Source organism: Pimephales promelas, chromosome 16 (genome assembly GCF_988280905.1).
Source record: "Pimephales promelas chromosome 16, fPimPro1.hap1.1, whole genome shotgun sequence".
Lineage (NCBI taxonomy): Eukaryota > Metazoa > Chordata > Actinopteri > Cypriniformes > Leuciscidae > Pimephales > Pimephales promelas.
The window spans coordinates 32,112,659-32,134,120 of NC_142784.1; the positions used below are offsets into that span (position 1 = coordinate 32,112,659).

Here is a 21,462-nt window from a genome sequence, read left to right on the forward strand (position 1 = left end):
TAAAACATATAACAGCTACTTACTGTCATTCTATGTGTAATAAATGTGTGCATTCACACAATGATTGATTTGTTGTGTGTAATGCAGGCAGAAATGATGTGGTGATCTAATTACCATCAACACATTTATTGTTACTGTTCATTTTGTGATGATCTTCTTATGTGTCCCTTTCACCTACTAACGGTTCATTGTGATTTGGGCTTTTTCAAGGAATCCAATCATCTCATGAAAGGCTGCGTTGCAGGGTTCATTTTTCAAAGAATTTGTGCAATTTGCTTGTTGGTAATAAACATTTAAACTGTTATCCATTATATGTAATGTTGTTGGGTATCACAAAACGGAATTTAATGCAAAAAAGTAGGTACTATCTTACAACGGTTTGCGACGCTCCTTTCCCCCACTGTGCATTACACACCTTGGGGAGAGAATCTACCAAAGCCCGCCTTGAGAGCATTGTGACTAGAGAGACGAGTAGTAGACGAGAGTATTCAGATAGCGCAGATTATAGATAAATATTTTAATACATAGATATAGATAGACTAAGACTAGATATATAGATAGACAGAAAGATAGATATTGATTGTGACTTTCGGTGAATATGAATCTAAACATATGACCGCATTTTGTATTTCAATTTCCTCAAATAGTTGCATTGCTGGCAGAATAGCCATCAGGACACCTCTGTAGATACTGTACAAGCTACATCACTGCCACACCAGGATATACTCAAAGTTGCGCCCCTGGTTGGAATGGATTCGACCAGGGACTCCCAACTTAAACCATTCCCCCACTAACACCCTAGCAACAGTTTCAGCACGCTGGCCTCGAGTTGGGACAGACAATGTATATTTAGTAAACACATCAGTCATTACTAAGATGCCAACAGATGGCCCATATGAGAGAACCAGTTTCAACAATTGCAGTTAAACACTTTTTTGTTAAGACAATTTTTTTCTGTTTATTTCTCATGAATTGCATGTTGTATCAGAAGACAATATAGTAAACTTTGTAAATAAGTAAGTGACATGAATATAAAGATAGACCTACTAAGCACACAATCCATGCAGAGAGATGTTGCACACAAAAAAGATTTACACTGTTGAAGCTTGAACTTAAGTTTTCTAGTCTTTCAATTATATATATATAAAAAAGATCCTCCAAGATCCTCCATATTTTATCTTGTGGAATTCATCTAAATGTCGTTGATATGAAAACGAATGTTGATCACTTGGAACAGTTTTTCATATTAGCTTTTCATACGACCCCACACTGAGTTTAGTCGTACGGCTTCTCTCCAGTATGAACTCGCTTGTGTGATTTCAGGGATCCAGAATGAGTGAAACTCTTGTCACAGTATGAGCACTTGTGAGGTTTTTCTCCAGTATGAATTCTTTGGTCATGTTTCAGATGACTAGAGTAAAGCTCTTCCCACAGTTATAATGATCACACATGATGATCTCTCACTTCATTGTGTGTTTTCTGGTGCCGTTTAAAACTTCCCAGTCGTGGAAAACTCTTTCCACAGAGAGAACACGCATGAGGCCTTTCACCTGAATGAACTTTCAGGTGTGATTTTAGTTGTGATGATGAAATAAACCCTTTATCACAATGATCACAGTTAAATGGTTTTTCTCCAGAGTGAACGTGCAGATGATACTTGAGTAAGGATGAAGATGTAAAACTCTTCTCACACTGAGTGCATGGATACGGTTTCTCTCCAGTGTGAACTCTCATGTGTGAGTTAAGGTCTCCTTTTCCTCTGAAACTCTTTCCACAGAGAGAACACAAGTGAGGCTTAACACCTAAATGAAAAGTTAGGTGTTTTTTGAGATATGATGATAAAGTAAAACCTTTTCCACACTGAGGACACTGATACGGCTTCTCTCCGGTGTGAAGTCGCTCGTGTGATTTCAGGTTTCCAGACTGAGTGAAACTCTGGTCACAGTATGAGCACTTGTAAGGTTTTTCTCCAGTATGAGTTCTTTGGTGCAGTTTCAATTCACCAGCTCTAGTAAATCTCTTCCCACAGTCACAACACACATGATCTTTCACTTCATCATGTGTTTTCTGGTGCTGTTTAAAACTGTCCAGGCTTGAATATCTCTTTCCACAGAGTGAACACACATGAGGCCTCTCTTCTGAATGAACTTTCAGGTGTTGTTTTAGATTTGATGATGAAATAAACCCTATACCACACTGATCACAGTTAAATGGTCTTTCTCCAGAGTGAAAACGCATATGAAGTTTGAGTATGTATGAAGATATGAAACTCCTCTCACACTGAGTGCATGGATACGGTTTCTCTCCAGTGTGATCTCTCACGTGTGCGTTAAGGTCTCCTTTATGTCTGAAACTCTTTCCACATTGAGAGCAGGAGTGCAGCTTTTTGGCTTTTGTTCCTTGAGTTTTGAAGTCACAGTGTTTCTCTACTTCATTCAGGTCTTCCCTTAGCTCAGTTTTTTCTCCAGAGTGAATGAGCAGATGATGACGGAGACCTGCTGAATCTTTGAAACTCTTCTCACACTGAGTACAGTGATACGGCTTCTCTCCAGTGTGAAGTCGCTCGTGTGATTTCAGGTGTCCAGATTGAGTGAATCTCTTGTCACAGTATGAGCACTTGTAAGGTTTTTCTCCAGTATGAATTCTTTGGTGCCGTTTCAGTTCACCAGATGTAGTAAAGCTCTTCCCACAGTAACAACACACATGATTGAAGTCAAAGTGTTTCTCTACTTCATTCAGGTCTTCTCTTAGCTCTGCTATTTCCATCTGATCTAAAATGAACACATTAAGTAGTTATAATCAGCTTAAGGAGGATCATTTCTAGAACAATTCAAGTGAACAACAAGAGAAAAGGTTTCTGTCAGTGTGAGTATAAAGTATCAGATCGTTGATGTTGAACGTTTGTTATATCATTCTCAATTTGAATAATAAAAATCAATTTGACACATTGCTTTATACAACATTAAAGGTGCCATATGTACTTTACAAGAGGGACAGACTGATGTCATGAAATGGCGTATGTATGACACGGCAATTCGTATTTCAATTTTTAGCGTGCTATCAACACACATAATCGCTTTTCAGCGTGTTTATGAACGCCGTTGACTTAACGTTACATTACTGTATATATAAATATATGACCTACCCCAACCCCGTCCCTAAACCTACCCGTCACTGGGGTTAATGGCATTTATGAGTCTTCCCCTACCATCCTAGGGAAAAAAAATATCGCTCCTAATAAATAATACCCATTTAAAGAATTGATTTGTAAATTATGGTGGAAAATAAGTATTTGATCACCCACAAACCAGCAAGATTTATGGCTCTCACAGAACTGTAACTACTTCTTTAAGAGGCTATTCTGTCCTCCACTCGTTACCTGTATTATTGGCACCTGTTTGAACCCGTTATCTGTATAGACGGTTTCATCAGACGCGTTGCCATGGTGATGAGCTGGCCCAAAGTTAACTTCCGTTCTGTTCGTTTATTAGTGTTTACTGGATAATATGGCATTGACTACAAATGCAGTGAAATTTAAGGTGATGAGCAGGTTATTGAGCTGTGGGGTGCAACCTGACCTAGGGAGCAAACGCAATTTTTAAAAATAAAAAATGTCAAGGTGAGGGAGACGGCGGTATTAAAATAGCCTATGTTTATCTGAGTGATAACCGGTACAGTGTTTCCCATACATTTATTAGTGGCAGCCCACCACATTATCAGCGCTGACCGCCACATATTGATTTCCGTGTTTTTAACAATTTAAGATGGGAAAAGTTGTAATTGACTGCAGAGTTGCGTACAGCGCATATTCGGACGCTCTCACTCTCACTCTCTCTCTCGCAAACACATTGACAGCGGACCAGTCTGTGTATTGAATGGTTAGTATCATAAACAGCGCTGCACAGATCCATCCAACATGCTGTCAATGTGGAGACCCACCTTAAAAAAGGTTAGCAAGCATGTAAGTAGCCTAGCTATGTTAACCTTTTCAAACTCCGCCGTCGCGCTCGCCACAGTTTTTTTAACACTGCGGTAAATCAGACACGTCGGTAGAAAAACATCTTGTCTCCAATTTTTGTTCAACGGGTCTGGTAGTGTCACATTTCAGTTTGGCCAGGTAACATTTATTTTCTTTGACTGGCAAGATACCAGCTACTAGGTTATTTACTTGTTATGGATTGTCTCCGCAAGTCTGCCGGAAGTTAAGTTTGGGCCAGATTAATGCACATGCGCAGTACCGTTTGTTTATGTTGTCACTGCTGAAAGCGTCTATAAAAGACACCTGTCCACAGACTCAAACAGTCAAACTCCAAACTCAACCATGGCCAAGACCAAAGAGCTGTCGAAGGACACCAGGAAGAAAATTGTCAATCTACAATAGGCAAGCAGCTTGGCGTGAAAAAATCAGCTGTGAGAAAATGGAAGACATACAAGGCCACTGATAATCTCTCGATCCGGGGCTCCACGCATTTCGTGGGGTCAAAATGATCATGAGAACGGCAAGGAAAAATATCAGAACTACACAGAGGGACCTGATTAATGACCTGTAGAGAGCTGGGACCAAAGTAACAAAGGCTACCATAAGTAACACACTACACCGAGAGGGACTCTAATCCTGCAGTGCCAGGCGTGTCCCCCTGCTTAAGCCAGTACATGTCTGAAGTTTGCCAGAGAGCATATGGATGATCAAGAAGAGGATTGGGAGAATATCATGTGGTCAGATGAAACCAAAATATAACTTTTTGGTAAAAACTCAACTAATCCCAAGAACAACATACCTACTGTGAAGCATGGGGGAGGAAACATCATGCTTTGGGGCTGTTTTTCTCCAATAGGGATAGGAAAACTAATCCGTGTTGAGGGAAGAATGAACGGGGCCATGTATCGTGAGATTTTAAGCCAAAACCTCCTTCCATCAGTGAGAGCTTGGAAGATTAAACGTGGCTTGATCTTCCAGCATGACAATGATCAACATGACATCATGACTTTTGCGTAAACATATACGCCACTTTCGAGTCAGGTGGCGTGTTATCTCCACGCATTTTGTGCTATCCACGTGTATGCGTATATGTCTACGCCATTAACGTCCGCGTCATTCCGCGTGTCCGAACACGCAGTCAAATCTCCAGTCATAAATGCCATTAACCCCAGTGACGGTTAAGTTTAGGGATGGGGTTGAGGTAAGTCATATCTTTTTTTTACCTAGGATGGTAAGGGAACAGTCATAAATGCCATTAACCCCAGTGACGGTTAGGTTTAGGGACGGGGTTGAGGTAAGTCATATATTTATATAACGTTAAGTCAACGGCGTTCATAAACACGCTGAAAGGCGATTATGCGTCTTGATAGCACGCCAAAAATGGAAATACGAATTGGCGTGTCATACACACACTACTTCATGAGATCAGTCTGCAATGATCCTAAACACACCGTCCGGGCAATGGAGGAGTCGGGTGGTGATGATGGCGCAATGGATAAGACACATGCCTTTGGTGTGAGAGACCCAGGTTCGAATCCACTGTGAGACACCAATGTGTCCCTGATCAAGACGCTTAACCCCTAGTTGCTCCAGAGGCGTGCAACCTCTGACATATATAGCAATTGTAAGTTGCTTTGGATAAAAGCGTCAGCTAAATTAATAAATGTAAATGTAAAGGAATATCAAGGTCCTGGAGTGGTCTAGCCAGTCTCCAGACCTCAACCCCATAGAAAATTTGTGGAGGGAGTTGGTCCGTGTTGCCCTGCGACAGCCCCGAAACATCACTGCTCTAGAGGGGATCTGCATGGAGGAATGGGCCAAAACACCAGCTACAGTGTGTGCAAACCTGGGGAAGACTTACAGGAAAGGTTTGACCTCTGTCAATCCCAGCAACGGTTATGTTACACAGTTGAACTTTTGTTATTGACCAAATACTTATTTTCCACCATAATTTACAAATAAATTCTTTAAAAATCCTACAATGTGATTTCCTGCATTTTTTTTTCATTTTGTCTCTCATAGTTGAAGTGTACGTATGATTAAAATTACAGACCTGTCTAAGTAGGAGAACTTGCACAATCAGTGGCTGACTAAATACTTTTTGGCCCCACGGTTAGTTTTAGTTTACCTTGCTATTTCAATAAAGTTTACCATTATTTCATCATTTCTAAAAACGTGTAATTTATCACAATAAAAAAATAGCGGAGGTCTCCATAATTCAAACGCTCTGCCGATGTTGATCCGTGTTTTCGTCCTAAGTCGATATGATTCACGTTTGGCCTGACGAGCTTCAGCAGATACATTTTGTTTTGTTTTTGTGGAGTTTGTGTTGGAGTGTGTGTTGTGCTGGAGGCAGGAGTTTTTTCGTGTTATCAGACTCGTCAGTGCCGTCACGCATAGACTGTATATAAAAAGGAGAGAGGGTTCGGTAGCGCGCATGTGCGTCACATCCGATGGCTTTCGCAGAAAATCCGACCCGGAGACTTCACATAGAAATAGGAATACTGGCCTTCAGAGGTAACCCGACAAGTGGATCATTGTAATGTGTTATTACAACCCATTCAGACATATGCGATAAAAAAGGAAGAAAAGTTTTAGAAGAAAAGTTACGTATAGCACCTTTAACATAATTTAAGGTTAGAATCAATTAGATACATTTCTAAATCATTTATCATCATTATACAACTTATTATTTCACAGCCAACAAAGTGTCAACAATGAAGAATCAAGAATGGACACCAACCTATTTGTTCCTCAGTATCTTCATCTTTTATTCTGGATGCTTCTGGATCACTCATGTCTTCAATCTCAACTTCAATAACCTCCATCTCCTCTTTAATAAACTCCATCTCCTCTTTAATAACCTCCATCTTTAACAGTCACACAGATTTCAGCTGCTACTCCTGGAGTTTGTCCTTCTCTTGTAGGATGATGGGAATATTCCCAGTATTTATTGGTGAATTGTTGTGGGAGGGGCTTCACTGCAGGTGTGAACTGTGATCACTGGGTGATACTGACGCCCACAGGACCAGATCTAGAAAAAACAAAGATTTTTAAAAGAATTTATACTGCGCTCCGATTGGTGTGTGCAGATATGCAGCATCACCATTGGTTCATTCAATTCTCAGCACTGCGTTAATTTTAAAGGTACAATATGTAGGATTTTTGCAGTAAAATATCCAAAAACCACTAGGCCAAAGTTATATATTTTATTTAGTTGATTACTTACAATATCCCAAATGTTTCCAATTATTTGTGAATTGCAAAAGAATTGTGATTTTTAATCAAGGAAATGGGACGTGTCAGCAGGGGTGAGGAGTCGCCAGTCAATGACGTCATATGACGTCATATCCCTCGTTTCCGCTCGTACCGTCATAGTAACCATGGCGACAGACGTTGACAACTGTGTTTTTTTTTTCATTCTAAGAAAATATGTTGATACGATTAGAATGCATAACACATCAAATGAAAATAGGGAAATGATGATAATATTACTAAATATTATTTACTTCACCAAACAAAACAATGTGAATCAAGAAGGTAATTGTGGAAAATGTTTAATTTTGTTGATGTTGTAAATTTAATGTATTTATTATATGTATGAAATTGTTAGCTATCATGAATCAGTAACACTTCACAATTAGGTTTTATTATTTAAATAAGTTAACATTAACTAATGATTAACTGCACTTCTACAGCACTTATTAATATTATTAGTTCATATTAATTTCAGCATTTACTAAAACATTAAAATCAAAAGTTGTATTTGTTAATGCATTAATGCAATGCCTGTGACATAACATGAATAAACAATTAACGGTTGTATTATTAACTAAAATAATACAGTAATCAATGTGTTGCTCGTGGTTAGTTCATGTTAGTTCATACATGAAAAATGAACAAATTAACCTTATTGTAAAGCGTTACTATGAAATCAAAGATATAAATTCATTACAATTTAGAGTTGGGCATAGACTTAAGATTTCATTTAACTAGAGGTATTTTCACCCAAGCTAATTTCACCTGCTATGGCCTTGGAAAAATGTCAGCCTACAACTTTTTTTTTTTTTTTAAATATAACATTTATATTAGGCCTATTATTGTTAGTGGCAAGGCTGTGAAAGTGTATTGTTATTTGTTATAATATTTATAATAATTATAATTATTATTTATAATTATCATAAAATAGCACAATACATTTTTATGAGCCTTTTTTATGCATTATTTTTTATAATTTGTTATTATGAAAAATTATGCAATTGTATTGCATTTATCCAAACAAAGTGTTGTTATATAAAAACAGCAGGACAATGATGTGTGATCTGCATTTGCAACAATACAGAGAATTACAGTGACGTTTTTTAATATTTTGTAATAACACTTTTCGTTTTTTGCACTTTGCAGACGGTCCCTTCTCCGCAGCCTGCAGAGATCAATGTTTATTGTCCACTGCGAAGGAAAGCTCGTTTTGAGGATGATTAAATTGTAGCTTCTGGTGTTATAAGTGTAGTAATATGTGTTAGGTGTTATTTGTGTAGTAAAATTGTTTAGTTCACGAGTTATTGAACGGGGATGTCCGCGAATGTGCGAATATAAAATCAACTTTACCTAAGTATTCCCGATCTGAGGGCTCGTACTCTGGAGCTGGTTAATGTTAAACTCTGCAATCTGAAAACACCTCTCGCCTGCAGACTGGAAATAAACGTGTTATCAGAAGAAAATAATTCACATTCTTTCACGATCGTTAACAAATCAGCCGCTACAAACTCCACATCAAAACTTCCACCGAGACTGACCGAGCGAGGAATCACTTCCTGGGCGAAATCGGACGCTTTTTCACTCTTAAAGGGGCCGCATGTTATCCCCAAGAGTAGAAGTACCAAGTTCCAGATTTGACAACAATCGCTGTATGGCGCAGCTGTTCCGCTGTCGCAATTTTGGACTGAACCAACGGCTTTACCGTTAGCAGCACAACATTTATTTTTTAAAGCTAAGTCATCTGAAATCTGTACGTCGTTAACTCTCTCTTTCTGTATCAAATACAATATTTGGGCAATGTTTTTTACCAGTCAAGATAAATTAAATAATAATAATTTATCATTACCTCTTTAGCTCCCAACAATTCACAATACTATTGTTTTCCTTCAGATATTTGTTCCTTTACCCACAGTTTATCATCATCTTGGCATGCCTATCTCTTCTACATTCTTTTAATTAATCCTGTGTTATTCAGAAACTGAAACAACACCATTAACGTTCTGTTTCCTATATATTCTTTAATGTTAACTCCATTCCTTCATATTTCTTCTCTTAGCACGTCCCTCTGTTCATCATATTTCTTACAATATATAATCAGTGTCCACAGTTCTCACACATTCCCGATGGATGTTTAGATATTAGTTGTAATGTTGTATTCAAACCTGTAAGTCCCATCCTTAAAACTTGTACTTATGTTTCGTCCCTCCTATTTCCCCACTCTCTCTAACTTTCCCACTTTCTTTTGTATTGCATAAATGTACCCCTTTAGCCTACACTTTACCTCAAAGTCAAACGAGGCAAGCTGTGCGTAACCCCAAAGCACCCAAGTCTTTAATAATAATAGAAATAGATAATAATAGAAATAGTTAAACAAATGTGCCTGTCCTTTATAAAAATGATAGAGTTTCTCTGTATATGAATTTACCGGTATGTCTATACTGACCAAGCACTGGGCCTAATTGGCTTTAGACCGGGCATTTTTATTTACGTTTAGTATGAATCGGCCTATCAGCATTAAAGTTCAATTAAATATGCATTTTCATTGAAGTACCCACCTTCTTTCTTGTGTTTACTATCATTTTCCACAGAATTAAAGCAATCTCATGCTAAATTTTAGAAAAATGTAATAATTATTCGATTAGTCGACTAATCGTTTCTATAGTCGATGACTATTAAAATAGTCGTTAGTTGCAGCCCTAGACCAATGGAGAGTCCGGCTGTGTTTAAAATGGGCTGTTGTTTTCCTCAGTTGTAAGTTGCTTTTGATAAACGTGTCTGCTAAATGATTAAATGTAAATGTAAAACACACATTATTTCTTTAATGGTCTGTATTTACTGGAGCTGGTCCGGAAGTATATTAGACTTGTTTTCAGTTTAAACAATTGCAGTTAAACACTTTTTTGTTAAAACAAATTTTTTTTTTCTGTTTATTTGTCATAATTGCATGTTCTATCAGAAGACAATATAGTAAACTATGTAAATAAGTAAGTGATATGAATATAAAGAATTCAAGATAGACCTACTAAGCACACAATCCATACAGAGAGATTTTGCACAGAAAAATATTTACTCTGAAGTTTAAACTTAAGTTTTCTAGTCTTTCAATTATAAAAAAATAAATAAATAAAAACCTAGATCCTCCATATTTTATCTTCTGGAGTTGTCTAAATGTAGTTGATGAAATCGAATGTTGATCACTTGCAAGAGTTTCTCATTTGAGCATGAAGGTTTGATAATTGTTTAAAACTCTCCCCACACTGAGTGCAGTATTAGGGCTTCTCTCCAGTATGAACTCGCTCGTGTACTTTCAGGTTTCCAGGCTGAGTGAATCTCTTGTCACAGTATGAGCACTTGTAAGGTTTTTCTCCAGTATGAATTCTTTGGTGCTGTTTCAGATGAGTAGTTCTAGTAAAGCTCTTCCCACAGTCACAACACACATGATCTCTCACTTCATCATGTGTTTTCTGGTGCAGTTTAAAACTTTCCAGCCTTGAAAAACTCTTTCCACAGAGAGAACACACATAAGGCTTCTCATCTGAATGAACTTTCAGGTGTTGTTTTAGTTGTGATGATGAAATAAACCCTATTCCACACTGATCACAGTTAAATGTTTTTTCTCCAGAGTGAACGTGCAGATGATTCTTGAGTATTGATGAAGATGTAAAACTCTTCTCACACTGAGTGCATGGATACGGTTTCTCTCCAGTGTGAATTCTCATGTGTCTGTTAAGGTTTCCTTTTTCTCTGTAACTCTTTCCACAGAGAGAACACAAGTGAGGCTTAACACCTGAATGAAAAGTTAGGTGTTTTTTGAGATATGATGGTAAAGTAAAACCTTTTCCACACTGAGGACACTGGTACGGCTTCTCTCCGGTATGAAGTTGCTCATGTGATTTCAGGGATCCAGACTGAGTGAAACTCTTGTCACAAACTGAGCACTTGTAAGGTTTTTCTCCAGTATGAATTCTTTGATGCAGTTTCAAATCACCAGATGTAATAAAGCTCTTCCCACAGTCACAACACACATGATCTCTCACTTCATCATGTGTTTTTTGGTGCTGTTTAAAACTGTTTAGCCATGAAAAACTCTTTCCACAGAGAGAACACACATAAGGCCTCTCAACTGAATGAACTTTCAAATGTGATTTTAGATCTGATGATGAAATAAACTTTTTTCCACACTGATCACAGTTAAATGGTCTTTCTCCAGAGTGAATACGCAGATGAAGTTTGAGTATGTATGAAGATATGAAACTCCTCTCACACTGAGTGCATGGATACGGTTTTTCTCCAGTGTGATTTCTCATGTGTCTGTTAAGGTTTCCTTTTTCTCTGTAACTCTTTCCACACTGTGAGCAGGAGTGCAGCTTTTTGGCTTTTGTTCCTTGAGTTTTGAAATCACAGTTTTTCTCTACTTCATTCAGGTCTTCTCTTAGCTCTGTTTTTACCATCTGATCTAAAATGAACACATTAAGTAGTTATAATCAGCTTAAGGAGGATCATTTTAAGGAAAATTCAAGTGAACAACAAGAGAAAAGGTTTCCGTCTGTGTGAGAATAAAGTATGAGGTCTTTGATGTCAGAGGTTTGTTATATCATTCTCATTAATTTGAATAATTACCATTTATTTGACATATTGCTATATACAACATTACAATAATTTAGATTAATTTCTACATCATGTACCATTAAGAAACTACTTATCAAGAATGAATAAAGAATCAGGAATGGACACCAACCTATTTGTTCCTCAGTATCTTCATGTTTTATTCTGGATGGTTCTGGATCAGTCGTGTCTTCAATCTCCTCTTTAATAAACTCCATCTTTAAAGGGATAGTTCACCCAAAAAGGAAAATTAAGTCATTAATTACTCACTCCCATGCTGTACCAACCCTGTAAGACCTTCGTTCATCTTCGGAACACAAATGAAGATATTTTTTATTAAATTTGAGAGGTGGATCACTGCTTCATATATATATATATATATAGAGGGTGTCTATTATAACTTTCTCATGAGATTTGGAACCAAATTACAGGGGTGTAAAAATGACTTCAGAAAGATGGCAGCATAATTATTATTATTGGTTTACAGTTGAAGAGGACGCCAATGGTGTCTATGAAAGCATGTGGTAGATCACCTGAGTCCTCTGCGTCCTGTCTAGAGTTCAGACATGGAGTTTACATGTGTACATACACGCATACATGCGGATTGCTCAAAATGCGTATAGATAACACGCCACTTGACTTGAAAATGGCGTGTATGTTTATGCAAAAGTCATGATGCCATGTTGCAAGATAGGGGGTCATATGAAGAAGATGGTTTGTTAAACAAGAAAGTGCAAACAAACAATCCCTGTTATCATTTGATTCAATTTATCCAATGATTATATTAGCATAACTCAGTAAAATCCCCATATGAAACAGACAGTACAGCATAAGATGGACGATGTCTCAACCCAGTATAATAATGAAGATAACCATAGTGGATGAGTGATGTATGAGAAGTCCTTCTAAATAGAAACATACAGGCACCAAACATAATCACATGAAATGACCCAATTAAGACCAAAATGCAAATGTTAACACCACAAAATTAACAAAAAACTTACTTGGATGAGCTTAAAACAAGTTTCTCTATGCTTAAGGTTAGCACAAGAGGAGAAAATGCTTCTCCAACCAAACGAGCTCCAACTCTACTTCTCCCTTCCTTCCATCCCGAGGAGGAGTCGTCTGGAGAGCCCCCTGGAGCATGGGAGTGGTACTACAACTTGAAACCATAGTAACAGATCTAAGGCCATTACACAGCATGGGAAGAGTGCAGACAGGGAACCAATGTAGACTCCGGCTGTGTTCAAAATGGGCTATTGTTTTCCTCAGTTGTAAGTCGCTTTTGATAAAAGTGTCTGCTAAATGATTAAATGTAAATGTAAAACACATTATTTCTTTAATGGTCTGTATTTACTGGAGCTGGACCGGAAGTATATTAGACTTGTTTTCAGTATATTAGACCTGTTTTTTTCTGTTTATTTGTCATAATTGCATGTTCTATCAGAAGACAATATAGTAAACTTTGTAAATAAGTAAGTGACATTGATATAAAGAATTCAAGATAGACCTACTAAGCACACAATCCATGCAGAGAGATGTTGCACACAAAAAGATTTACACTGTTGAAGCTTGAACTTAAGTTTTCTAGTCTTTCAATTATTAAAAAAAAAACCTAGATCCTCCATATTTTATCTTCTGGAGTTTATCTAAATGTAGTTGATATGAAATCAAATGTTGGTCACTCACAACAGTTTCTCATATGAGCATGAAGGCTTGATAATTGTTTAAAACTCTTCTCACACTGAGTGCAGTTATACGGTTTCTCTCCAGTGTGAATTCTCATGTGTGTGTTAAGGTTTCCTTTTTCCCTGTAACTCTTTCCACAGAGAGAACACAAGTGAGGCTTAACACCTGAATGAACATTTAGGTGTTTTTTGAGATATGATGGTAAAGTAAAAGCTTTTCCACACTGAGGACACTGATACAGCTTCACTCCAGTATGAAGTTGCTCGTGTGATTTCAGGTTTCCAGACCGAGAGAAACTCTGGTCACAGTATGAGCACTTGAAAGGTTTTTCTCCAGTATGAATTCTCTTGTGCAGTTTCAGATGATCAGCTGTAGTAAAGCTCTTCCCACAGTCACAACACACATAATCTCTCACTTCATTGTGTGTTTTCTGGTGCAGTTTAAAACTGTTCATTCTTGGAAAACTCTTTCCACAGAGAGAACACACATGAGGCCTCTCGTCTGAATGAACTTTCAGGTGTGATTTTAGATGTGCTGATGAAATGAACCCTTTTCCACACTGATCACAGTTAAATGGTCTTTCTCCAGAGTGAAAACGCAGATGAAGTTTGAGTAGGTATGAAGATGTGAAACTCTTTCCACACTGAGTGCATGGATACGGTTTTTCTCCAGTGTGAACTCTCATGTGTGTGTTAAGGTTTCCTTTGTGTCTGAAACTCTTTCCACACTGTGAGCAGGAGTGCAGCTTTTTGGCTTTTGTTCCTTGAGTTTTGAAGTCACAGTGTTTCTTTACTTCATTCAGGTCTTCTCTTAGCTCTGTTTTTACCATCTGATCTAAAATTAACATAAGTAGTTCAGCCATAATCAGCTTAAGGAGGCTCATTTTAAGGAAAATTCAAGTGAACAACAAGAGAAAAGGTTTCCGTCTGTGTGAGAATAATGTATCAGATCTTTGATGTCAAAGGTTTGTTATATCATACTCATTAATTTGAATAATTAACATTTATTTGACATATTGCTATATACAACATTACAATAATTTGGATGAATTTTTCTACATCATTTACCATTAATATACTACTTATTTCACAGCCACTAAAGCATCAACAATGAAGAATCAAGAATGGACACCAACCTATTTGTTCCTCAGTATCTTCATGTTTTATTCTGGATGGTTCTGGATCAGTCGTGTCTTCAATCTCCTCTTTAATAAACTCCATCTTTAACAGTCACACAGATTTCAGCTGCTACTCCTGGAGTTTGTCCTTCTCTTGTAGGATGATGGGAATATTCCCAGTATTTATTGGTGAATTGTTGTGGGAGGGGCTTCACTGCAGGTGTGAACTGTGATCACTGTGTGATACTGACGCCCACAGGACCAGATCTGAAATCTTTAAAAAAATTGCTTTTATTATTATTTTACTGACTCAAAGTTTTCTCTTGGCACTGCACATGATAAATACCCCAAGTAGCAAGGTTTTTATGGGAGAAAAAAGGGGTGTCCACTGGCGCCAACAAGTAAGGTAAGTTGTCTGCCTCGCAAAGTTTGGAATTATTGAAATGAAAATGATATTACAAAATGGAAGCAGGCAATGAGAAATCACACGAAATCCAAACTGAGGAAAGACAGCCGTCCATGATCCATTAAAAATATTTTAAAAAAGCGAGGAATTTCCCCCGAACCCCCCTAGCATTTCCTGCCCTCCCCCCCAGGTTTAAAATTGCTCATACGCCCCTGCCATAGGAAGATGCAGACTGATCTAATGAAATGATGCATGTATGACACGGCAATTCGTATTTCCATTTTTGGCGTGCTATCGCTCTTCAGTGTGTTTATGAACGCCGTTGACTTAACGTTACATTACTGTATATATAAATATATGACTTACCTCAACCCCGTCCCTAAACCTACCCGTCACTGGGGTTAATGGCATTTATGAGTGATTAAAAAAATATCGCTCCCCAGATGCAGATCTACATTTTATTTCGTTTCGCTCTGACATTTAACGGCGTGTACATACATGCAGATAGCTCAAAATGCATATAGATTTACACGCCACTTGACTTGAAAGTGGCGTGTATGTTTACGCAAAAGTCATGATGCCATCCCTGTTATCAGTTGATTCAATTTATCTAATGATGATTTTAGCATAACTCAGTAAAATCCCCATATGAAACAGACAGTACAGCATAAGATGGACGATGTCTCAACCCAGTATAATAATGAAGATAACCATAGTGGATGAGTGATGTACGAGAAGTCCTTCTAAATAGAAACATACAGGCACCAAACATAATCACATGAAATGACCCAAATAAGACCAAAATGCAAATGTTAACACCACAAAATTAACAAAAAAACTTACTTGGATGAGCTTAAAACAAGTTTCTCGACCCGGACTCTACACATAAGCTTAGCACAAGAGGAGAAAATGCTTCTCTCCAACCAAACGAGCTCCAACTCTACTTCTCCCTGCCTTTCATCCCGAGGAAGAGTCGTCTGGAGAGCCCCCTGGAGCATGGGAGTGGTACTACAACTTGAAACCATAGTAATTGCTCTAAATGCTTTAATTAAGGCCGGGAGATCTTTACGAGCAATTCCATTGAAAATCACCAGTTTACATGAATTCAACAGTTTTTATAGAAGAGGGGTATGGCAAAATGACATGACGCATAACATAACTTCTCTACAATTTGATTGGTTCTTCATTTGCAAACTCTTATTCTATAGGAAACAGTAAGTTTTCAAAACTAGTTTCATTTTCCCATATTTGTTATTTTTACATTCAACAGGAGTATGGCAACATAAACCTACAACATTCAAAAACACAGAACAGAAGGCTTTAATACATGCTGTTTCAGAGTGTTAGCATGTTCAACAAGGTTAGATGTTGGAAACATGTGTTGACATACATCTAATTAAATATTTTGCATATATATATATATATAAAGACAATCTTAATATTTTATCTAGCAGAATTTACCTGCATGTTTTTGATATAGAATTGAATGTTGATCACTTGCAACAGTTTTTAATGTGAGTGTGAAGGTTTGATAAACGTCTGAAACTCTTCTCACACTGAGTACAGTCGTACGGCTTCTCTCCAGTATGAACTCGCTCGTGTGATTTCAGAGATCCAGACTGAGTGAAACTTTTGTCACAGTATGAGCACTTGTAAGGTTTTTCTCCAGTATGAATTCTTTGGTGCTGTTTCAGATCACCAGCTCTACTAAAGCTCTTTCCACAGTAACAACACACATGATCTTTTACATCATCATGTGTTTTCTGGTGCTGTTGTAAACCGTTCAGTCGTGAAAAACTCTTTCCACAGAGAGAACACACATAAGGCCTCTCATCTGAATGAACTTTCAGGTGTTTCGTTAGATTTGATGATGAAATAAAATCTTTACCACACTGATCACAGTTAAATGGTCTGTCTCCAGAATGAATGTGCAGATGATTTCTCAAACCTGCTGAATCTTTGAAACTCTTCCCACACTGAGTACAGGCGTACGGCTTCTCTCCAGTATGAACTCGCTCATGATATTTCAGGTTTCCAGGCTGAGTGAAACTTTTGTCACAGTATGAGCACTTATAAGGTTTTTCTCCAGTATGAATTCTTTGGTGTTGTTTCAGATGGTCAGTTCTAGTAAATCTCTTCCCACAGTCACAACACACATGATCTTTTACATCATCATGTGTTTTCTTGTGCTGTTGTAAACCTTGCAGTCGTGAAAAACTCTTTCCACAGAGAGAACACACATAAGGCTTCTCATCTGAATGAACTTTCAGATGTCTCTTTAGATTTGATGATGAATTAACCCCTATACCACACTGATCACAGTTTAATGTTTTTTCTCCAGAATGAATGCGCAGATGTCGTCTCAAACCTGTTGAATTTTTGAAACTCTTCTCACACTGAGTACAGGCGTACGGCTTCTCTCCAGTGTGAACTCGCTCATGATATTTCAGGTTTCCAGACTGAGCAAAACTCTTGTCACAGTATGAGCACTTGTAAGGTTTTCCTCCAGTATGAATTCTTTGGTGCTGTTTCAGTTTGTCAGTTCTAGTAAAGCTCTTCCCACAGTCACAACACACATGATCTCTCACTTCATCATGTGTTTTCTGGTGCAGTTTAAAACTTTCCAGCCTTGAAAAACTCTTTCCACAGAGAGAACACACATAAGGCTTCTCATCTGAATGAACTTTCAGGTGTTGTTTTAGTTGTGATGATGAAATAAACCCTATTCCACACTGATCACAGTTAAATGGTCTTTCTCCAGAGTGAATACGCAAATGATACTTGAGAAAGGATGAAGATATGAAACTCCTCTCACACTGAGTGCATGGATACGGTTTCTCTCCAGTGTGAACTCTTATGTGTCTGTTAAGGTTTTCTTTGTGTCTGAAACTCTTTCCACACTGTGAGCAGGAGTGCAGCTTTTTGGCTTTTGTTCCTTCAGTTTTGATGTCGCAGTGTTTCTTTACTTCATTCAGGTCTTCTCTTAGCTCTGTTTTTACCATCTGATCTAAAATTAACACATCAAGTAGTTATAATCAGCTTAAGGAGGATAATTTTAAGGAAAATTTAAGTGAACAACAAGAGAAAAGGTTTCCGTCTGTGTGAAAATAAAGTATGAGATCTTTGATGTCAGAGGTTTGTTATATCATTCTCCTTAATTTGAATAATTACCATTTATTTGACATATTGCTATATACAACATTACAATAATTTAGATTAATTTCTACATCATTTACTATTAAGAAACTACTTATCAAGAATGAATAAAGAATCAAGAATAGACACCAACCTATTTGTTCCTCAGTATCTTCATGTTTTATTCTGGATGGTTCTGGATCAGTCATGTCTTCAATCTCCTCTTTAATAAACTCCATCTTTAAAGGGATAGTTCACCCAAAAAGGAAAATTAAGTCATTAATTACTCACTCCCATGCTGTACCAACCCCGTAAGACCTTCGTTCATCTTCGGAACACAAATGAAGATATTTTTGATTAAATTTGAGAGGTGGATCACTGCTTCATATATATATATATATATATATATATATATATATATATATATATATATAGAGGGTGTCTATTATAACTTTCTCATGATATTTGGAACCAAATTACAGGGGTGTAAAAATGACTTCAGAAAGATGGCAGCATAATTATTATTATTGGTTTACAGTTGAAGAGGACGCCAATGGTGTCTATGAAAGCATGTGGTAGATCACCTGAGTCCTCTGCATCCTGTCTAGAGTTCAGACATGGAGTTTACATGTGTACATACACGCATACATGCGGATTGCTCAAAATGCATATAGATAACACGCCACTTATGCAAAAGTAATGATGCCATGTTGCAAGATAGGGGGTCATATGAAGAAGATGGTTTGTTAAACAAGAAAGTGCAAACAAACAATCCCTGTTATCATTTGATTCAATTTATCCAATGATTATATTAGCATAACTCAGTAAAATCCCCATATGAAACAGACAGTACAGCATAAGATGGACGATGTCTCAACCAAGTAGAATAATGAAGATAACCATAGTGGATGAGTGATGTACGAGAAGTCCTTCTAAATAGAAACATACAGGCACCAAACATAATCACATGAAATGACCCAAATAAGACCAAAATGCAAATGTTAACACCACAAAATTAACAAAAAACTTACTTGGATGACTTTAAAACAAGTTTCTCGACCCGGACTCTACGGTTAGCACAAGAGGAGAAAATGCTTCTCTCCAACCAAACGAGCTCCAACTCTACTTCTCCCTGCCTTTCATCCCGAGGAGGAGTCGTCTGGAGAGCCCCCTGGAGCATGGGATGGGTACTACAACTTGACAGGGAACAGGTCTACCAATGCGGCTCCAAAGTGGTACAATCTCAACTGGAAAGCTTTATAGTTTCCACTCTCCCGGGGGCCACAGGCTGTCGTGAGAGCTCGTTGGCTTAAAATTATTAAGAGACACAAAGGGACCTCAGGAGGAGATGGCGGACGAGTGGCGACATGCTGCAGGAGCGTAGACCAGCTTGATGATTGATGTGTGCAATGGTCACAAACAATGTTGTCTGTACAGACCAGTATAATTCTCATAAAAAAATCTAATTATTTCATAAAATTGTGATATTGAAACGGAAAATGTTGTTTAGTTGGCAAAGTTATTTTGAAACAACACCCATGTCTTGGCCGTATTTGTAAAATGCAGATAAACATACAAAAATACAGATAAAACTTAGCCACCAGTTTTGACAAAACAAACGCTTTTATAAAATGACTAACCTCATATTTAAGCTTTATAAATGAGCATGTATGTAATGGGATTTGAACAAAAACAGCAGACATGCTGAATGAAAATGCAAATTCACTCTCTGACAGAAGGTGGCGCTTGTGGAAAAGCAAAAATACAGCGGTTACTCCTGAACACAAGCAGCGCTGCGCTTATAAACACTTTTTTAGACATAAAGAGGAAAGATAAACGGAGATGCCATTGAAACTTTTATGAAGACAGTCATTTCCCTTCAAATGTACATTCAAATAAAAACTCCTCAGATCTGCACAACTGTCAGTGTCAGAAAGAGAGTTTGCAGGTTTGGTTTCTGTTGCCTTTAATAGTATTTTTAGTCATGTACTATAACCTGTAAAACATAAAACACACATTGATAGGTGATTAACACATAAAGTGATGATCCTGTAGTTTGTCTGACACTGATGTGCCAATTTACAGAAGATCTCAGACATAAGCATAATGAATGAGGTGAAAACAGGGACTATTGAAGGAGATAAAGATGCTTTTTAGCAGCTCAGTTAAACATGATGGCTCAGTCATTTTGTTAGGACTCTTAATTTGCTAATTTTCAGTAACATGTTTTTGTTATGCCCAATTTTTATCAAGGCAAGTCAAGTTTATTTATATAGCACATTTCATACAAAATTGTTAACCCAGACAACTTCTGGCAAATTTAGATTTGCTCTGTTAGTCTGGCAGAGCTCATTCAAGCCCATTCCCAATCCGTCACAATCGAGGAACCAATCAGAAACGTTGGGGGCGGGCTTTACACGATGACATCAGCGCTGGGATTTTGTAGCCTACATTACAAAGATAGATGCCGCCGTCGAATATCACTCGTTCGAATCAGCTATCCTATCGCGTCTGTTTTAAGTGATTAACATTTACTTTTAGTTAAAAACCGAGCAAAGAACACTCGGAGTGCAACGCTCTGCCATCTTCATCGCTCTGGGGTGTGTTTCCCGAAAGCGATTAGTCAACTATGGTCGCACGTCGTTACCAATGGGCTCACGGCGTTATTTCCGGTGAAGGATTAAGGATGCTCGATAACTTCCGCCGATCATAGAGCCCAATGCAATACCGAGAATTTCTATTGAATTTTATACTCCATGGTTATACTAATGAAACGTTAGTCACAAAAACAGATAAAACAGACACCCCTCGTTGTGTTTATGCTTATTTTTAAAATTATATTAAATAAACATAACTATATATAAAATTACATCTAAACATATGTACGTTTCGTTTCAAAGACGGGAGGACAGTAAGTATTGAAGACTCTGCCATAATCCCGTTTTCTCCGGTTTTCCTCCGCTTTAATCTACACCCGGAAATGGACGAGCATCCTTACGTCAAATGCGGAACTTATGCGTGCATATAGCCCATAGAGTTCAATGGAAATTGCGACCAACTTGCGACCATAGTTGACTAATGATGCTTTCGGGAAACGCACCCCTGATTGGTTTTAGGTCTATCCGCGACGTCCGTTGCAACGCCCCTCTGGAAATTATTTGTCTATGACACTTTGCCAGACCATAACTCAGTTACAACTGAGAATGGTCTGGTTTTAACCAGGCTAAATCTGGATAAGAATCGCAATAGTAACTTGCCTGCACTGTTATTAAA

General features: G+C 37.7%; 5 protein-coding genes across 11 annotated transcripts in view; all 5 read right to left on the bottom strand.

The window, feature by feature from the left end:
• LOC120470741 (uncharacterized) overlaps positions 1–12,963 on the bottom strand; it is a 54,502-nt gene extending 41,539 nt beyond the window's left edge. The window contains exons 1-2 of one of the 3 annotated variants that reach the window (XM_089120721.1): positions 8,588–8,723; positions 7,209–7,401 (exon numbers count right to left, since the gene is read on the bottom strand). The gene's annotated coding sequence lies outside the window, so the exon portion shown is untranslated. Of the gene's footprint in view, positions 1–7,208; positions 7,402–8,587; positions 8,724–12,846 lie in introns of those variants that run through there. The other 2 variants (XM_089120720.1, XM_089120719.1) reach the window with 2 other exon arrangements.
• On the bottom strand, positions 966–8,728 carry LOC148973404 (uncharacterized). Its single transcript, XM_039660323.2, has 3 exons — positions 8,588–8,728; positions 6,723–7,013; positions 966–2,771 (listed from the first exon to the last, which is right to left on the bottom strand). The coding sequence occupies exons 2-3, from the start codon at positions 6,847–6,849 to the stop codon at positions 1,444–1,446; spliced, it is 1,455 nt and encodes a 484-aa protein (XP_039516257.2). The 5' UTR covers positions 6,850–7,013; positions 8,588–8,728; the 3' UTR covers positions 966–1,443.
• On the bottom strand, positions 10,150–19,792 carry LOC148973405 (uncharacterized). Of its 4 annotated transcripts, none has more exons than XR_016146739.1 (4): positions 15,898–16,162; positions 14,667–14,922; positions 13,458–14,365; positions 10,150–10,368 (listed from the first exon to the last, which is right to left on the bottom strand). XR_016146739.1 is itself a non-coding variant. In XM_089120750.1 (4 exons), the coding sequence occupies exons 3-4, from the start codon at positions 14,749–14,751 to the stop codon at positions 13,524–13,526; spliced, it is 927 nt and encodes a 308-aa protein (XP_088976876.1). In that variant the 5' UTR covers positions 14,752–14,922; positions 15,898–15,906; positions 19,230–19,792; the 3' UTR covers positions 13,239–13,523. The 4 variants fall into 4 exon arrangements, 3 of the variants coding, with proteins under 3 accessions (XP_088976876.1, XP_088976874.1, XP_088976877.1); XM_089120750.1 differs by lacking the exon at positions 10,150–10,368 and adding an exon at positions 19,230–19,792 and having other exon boundaries at positions 13,239–14,365; positions 15,898–15,906; XM_089120748.1 differs by lacking the exon at positions 10,150–10,368 and having other exon boundaries at positions 13,239–14,365; positions 15,898–16,518.
• On the bottom strand, positions 10,368–12,970 carry LOC120470742 (uncharacterized). The gene is made up of 3 exons (XM_089120705.1): positions 12,847–12,970; positions 11,976–12,060; positions 10,368–11,693 (listed from the first exon to the last, which is right to left on the bottom strand). Exons 2-3 carry the CDS (start codon positions 12,058–12,060, stop codon positions 10,507–10,509), a joined length of 1,272 nt encoding a protein of 423 aa, XP_088976831.1. The 5' UTR covers positions 12,847–12,970; the 3' UTR covers positions 10,368–10,506.
• LOC148973406 (uncharacterized) lies at positions 16,272–19,310 on the bottom strand. 2 transcript variants are annotated; one of them, XM_039660329.2, is made up of 3 exons: positions 19,221–19,310; positions 18,344–18,428; positions 16,272–18,061 (listed from the first exon to the last, which is right to left on the bottom strand). In XM_039660329.2, exons 2-3 carry the CDS (start codon positions 18,426–18,428, stop codon positions 16,548–16,550), a joined length of 1,599 nt encoding a protein of 532 aa, XP_039516263.2. In that variant the 5' UTR covers positions 19,221–19,310; the 3' UTR covers positions 16,272–16,547. The 2 variants fall into 2 exon arrangements, with proteins under 2 accessions (XP_039516263.2, XP_088976823.1); XM_089120697.1 differs by lacking the exon at positions 19,221–19,310 and having other exon boundaries at positions 18,344–18,540.
• Positions 19,793–21,462: the final 1,670 nt, after the last annotated feature.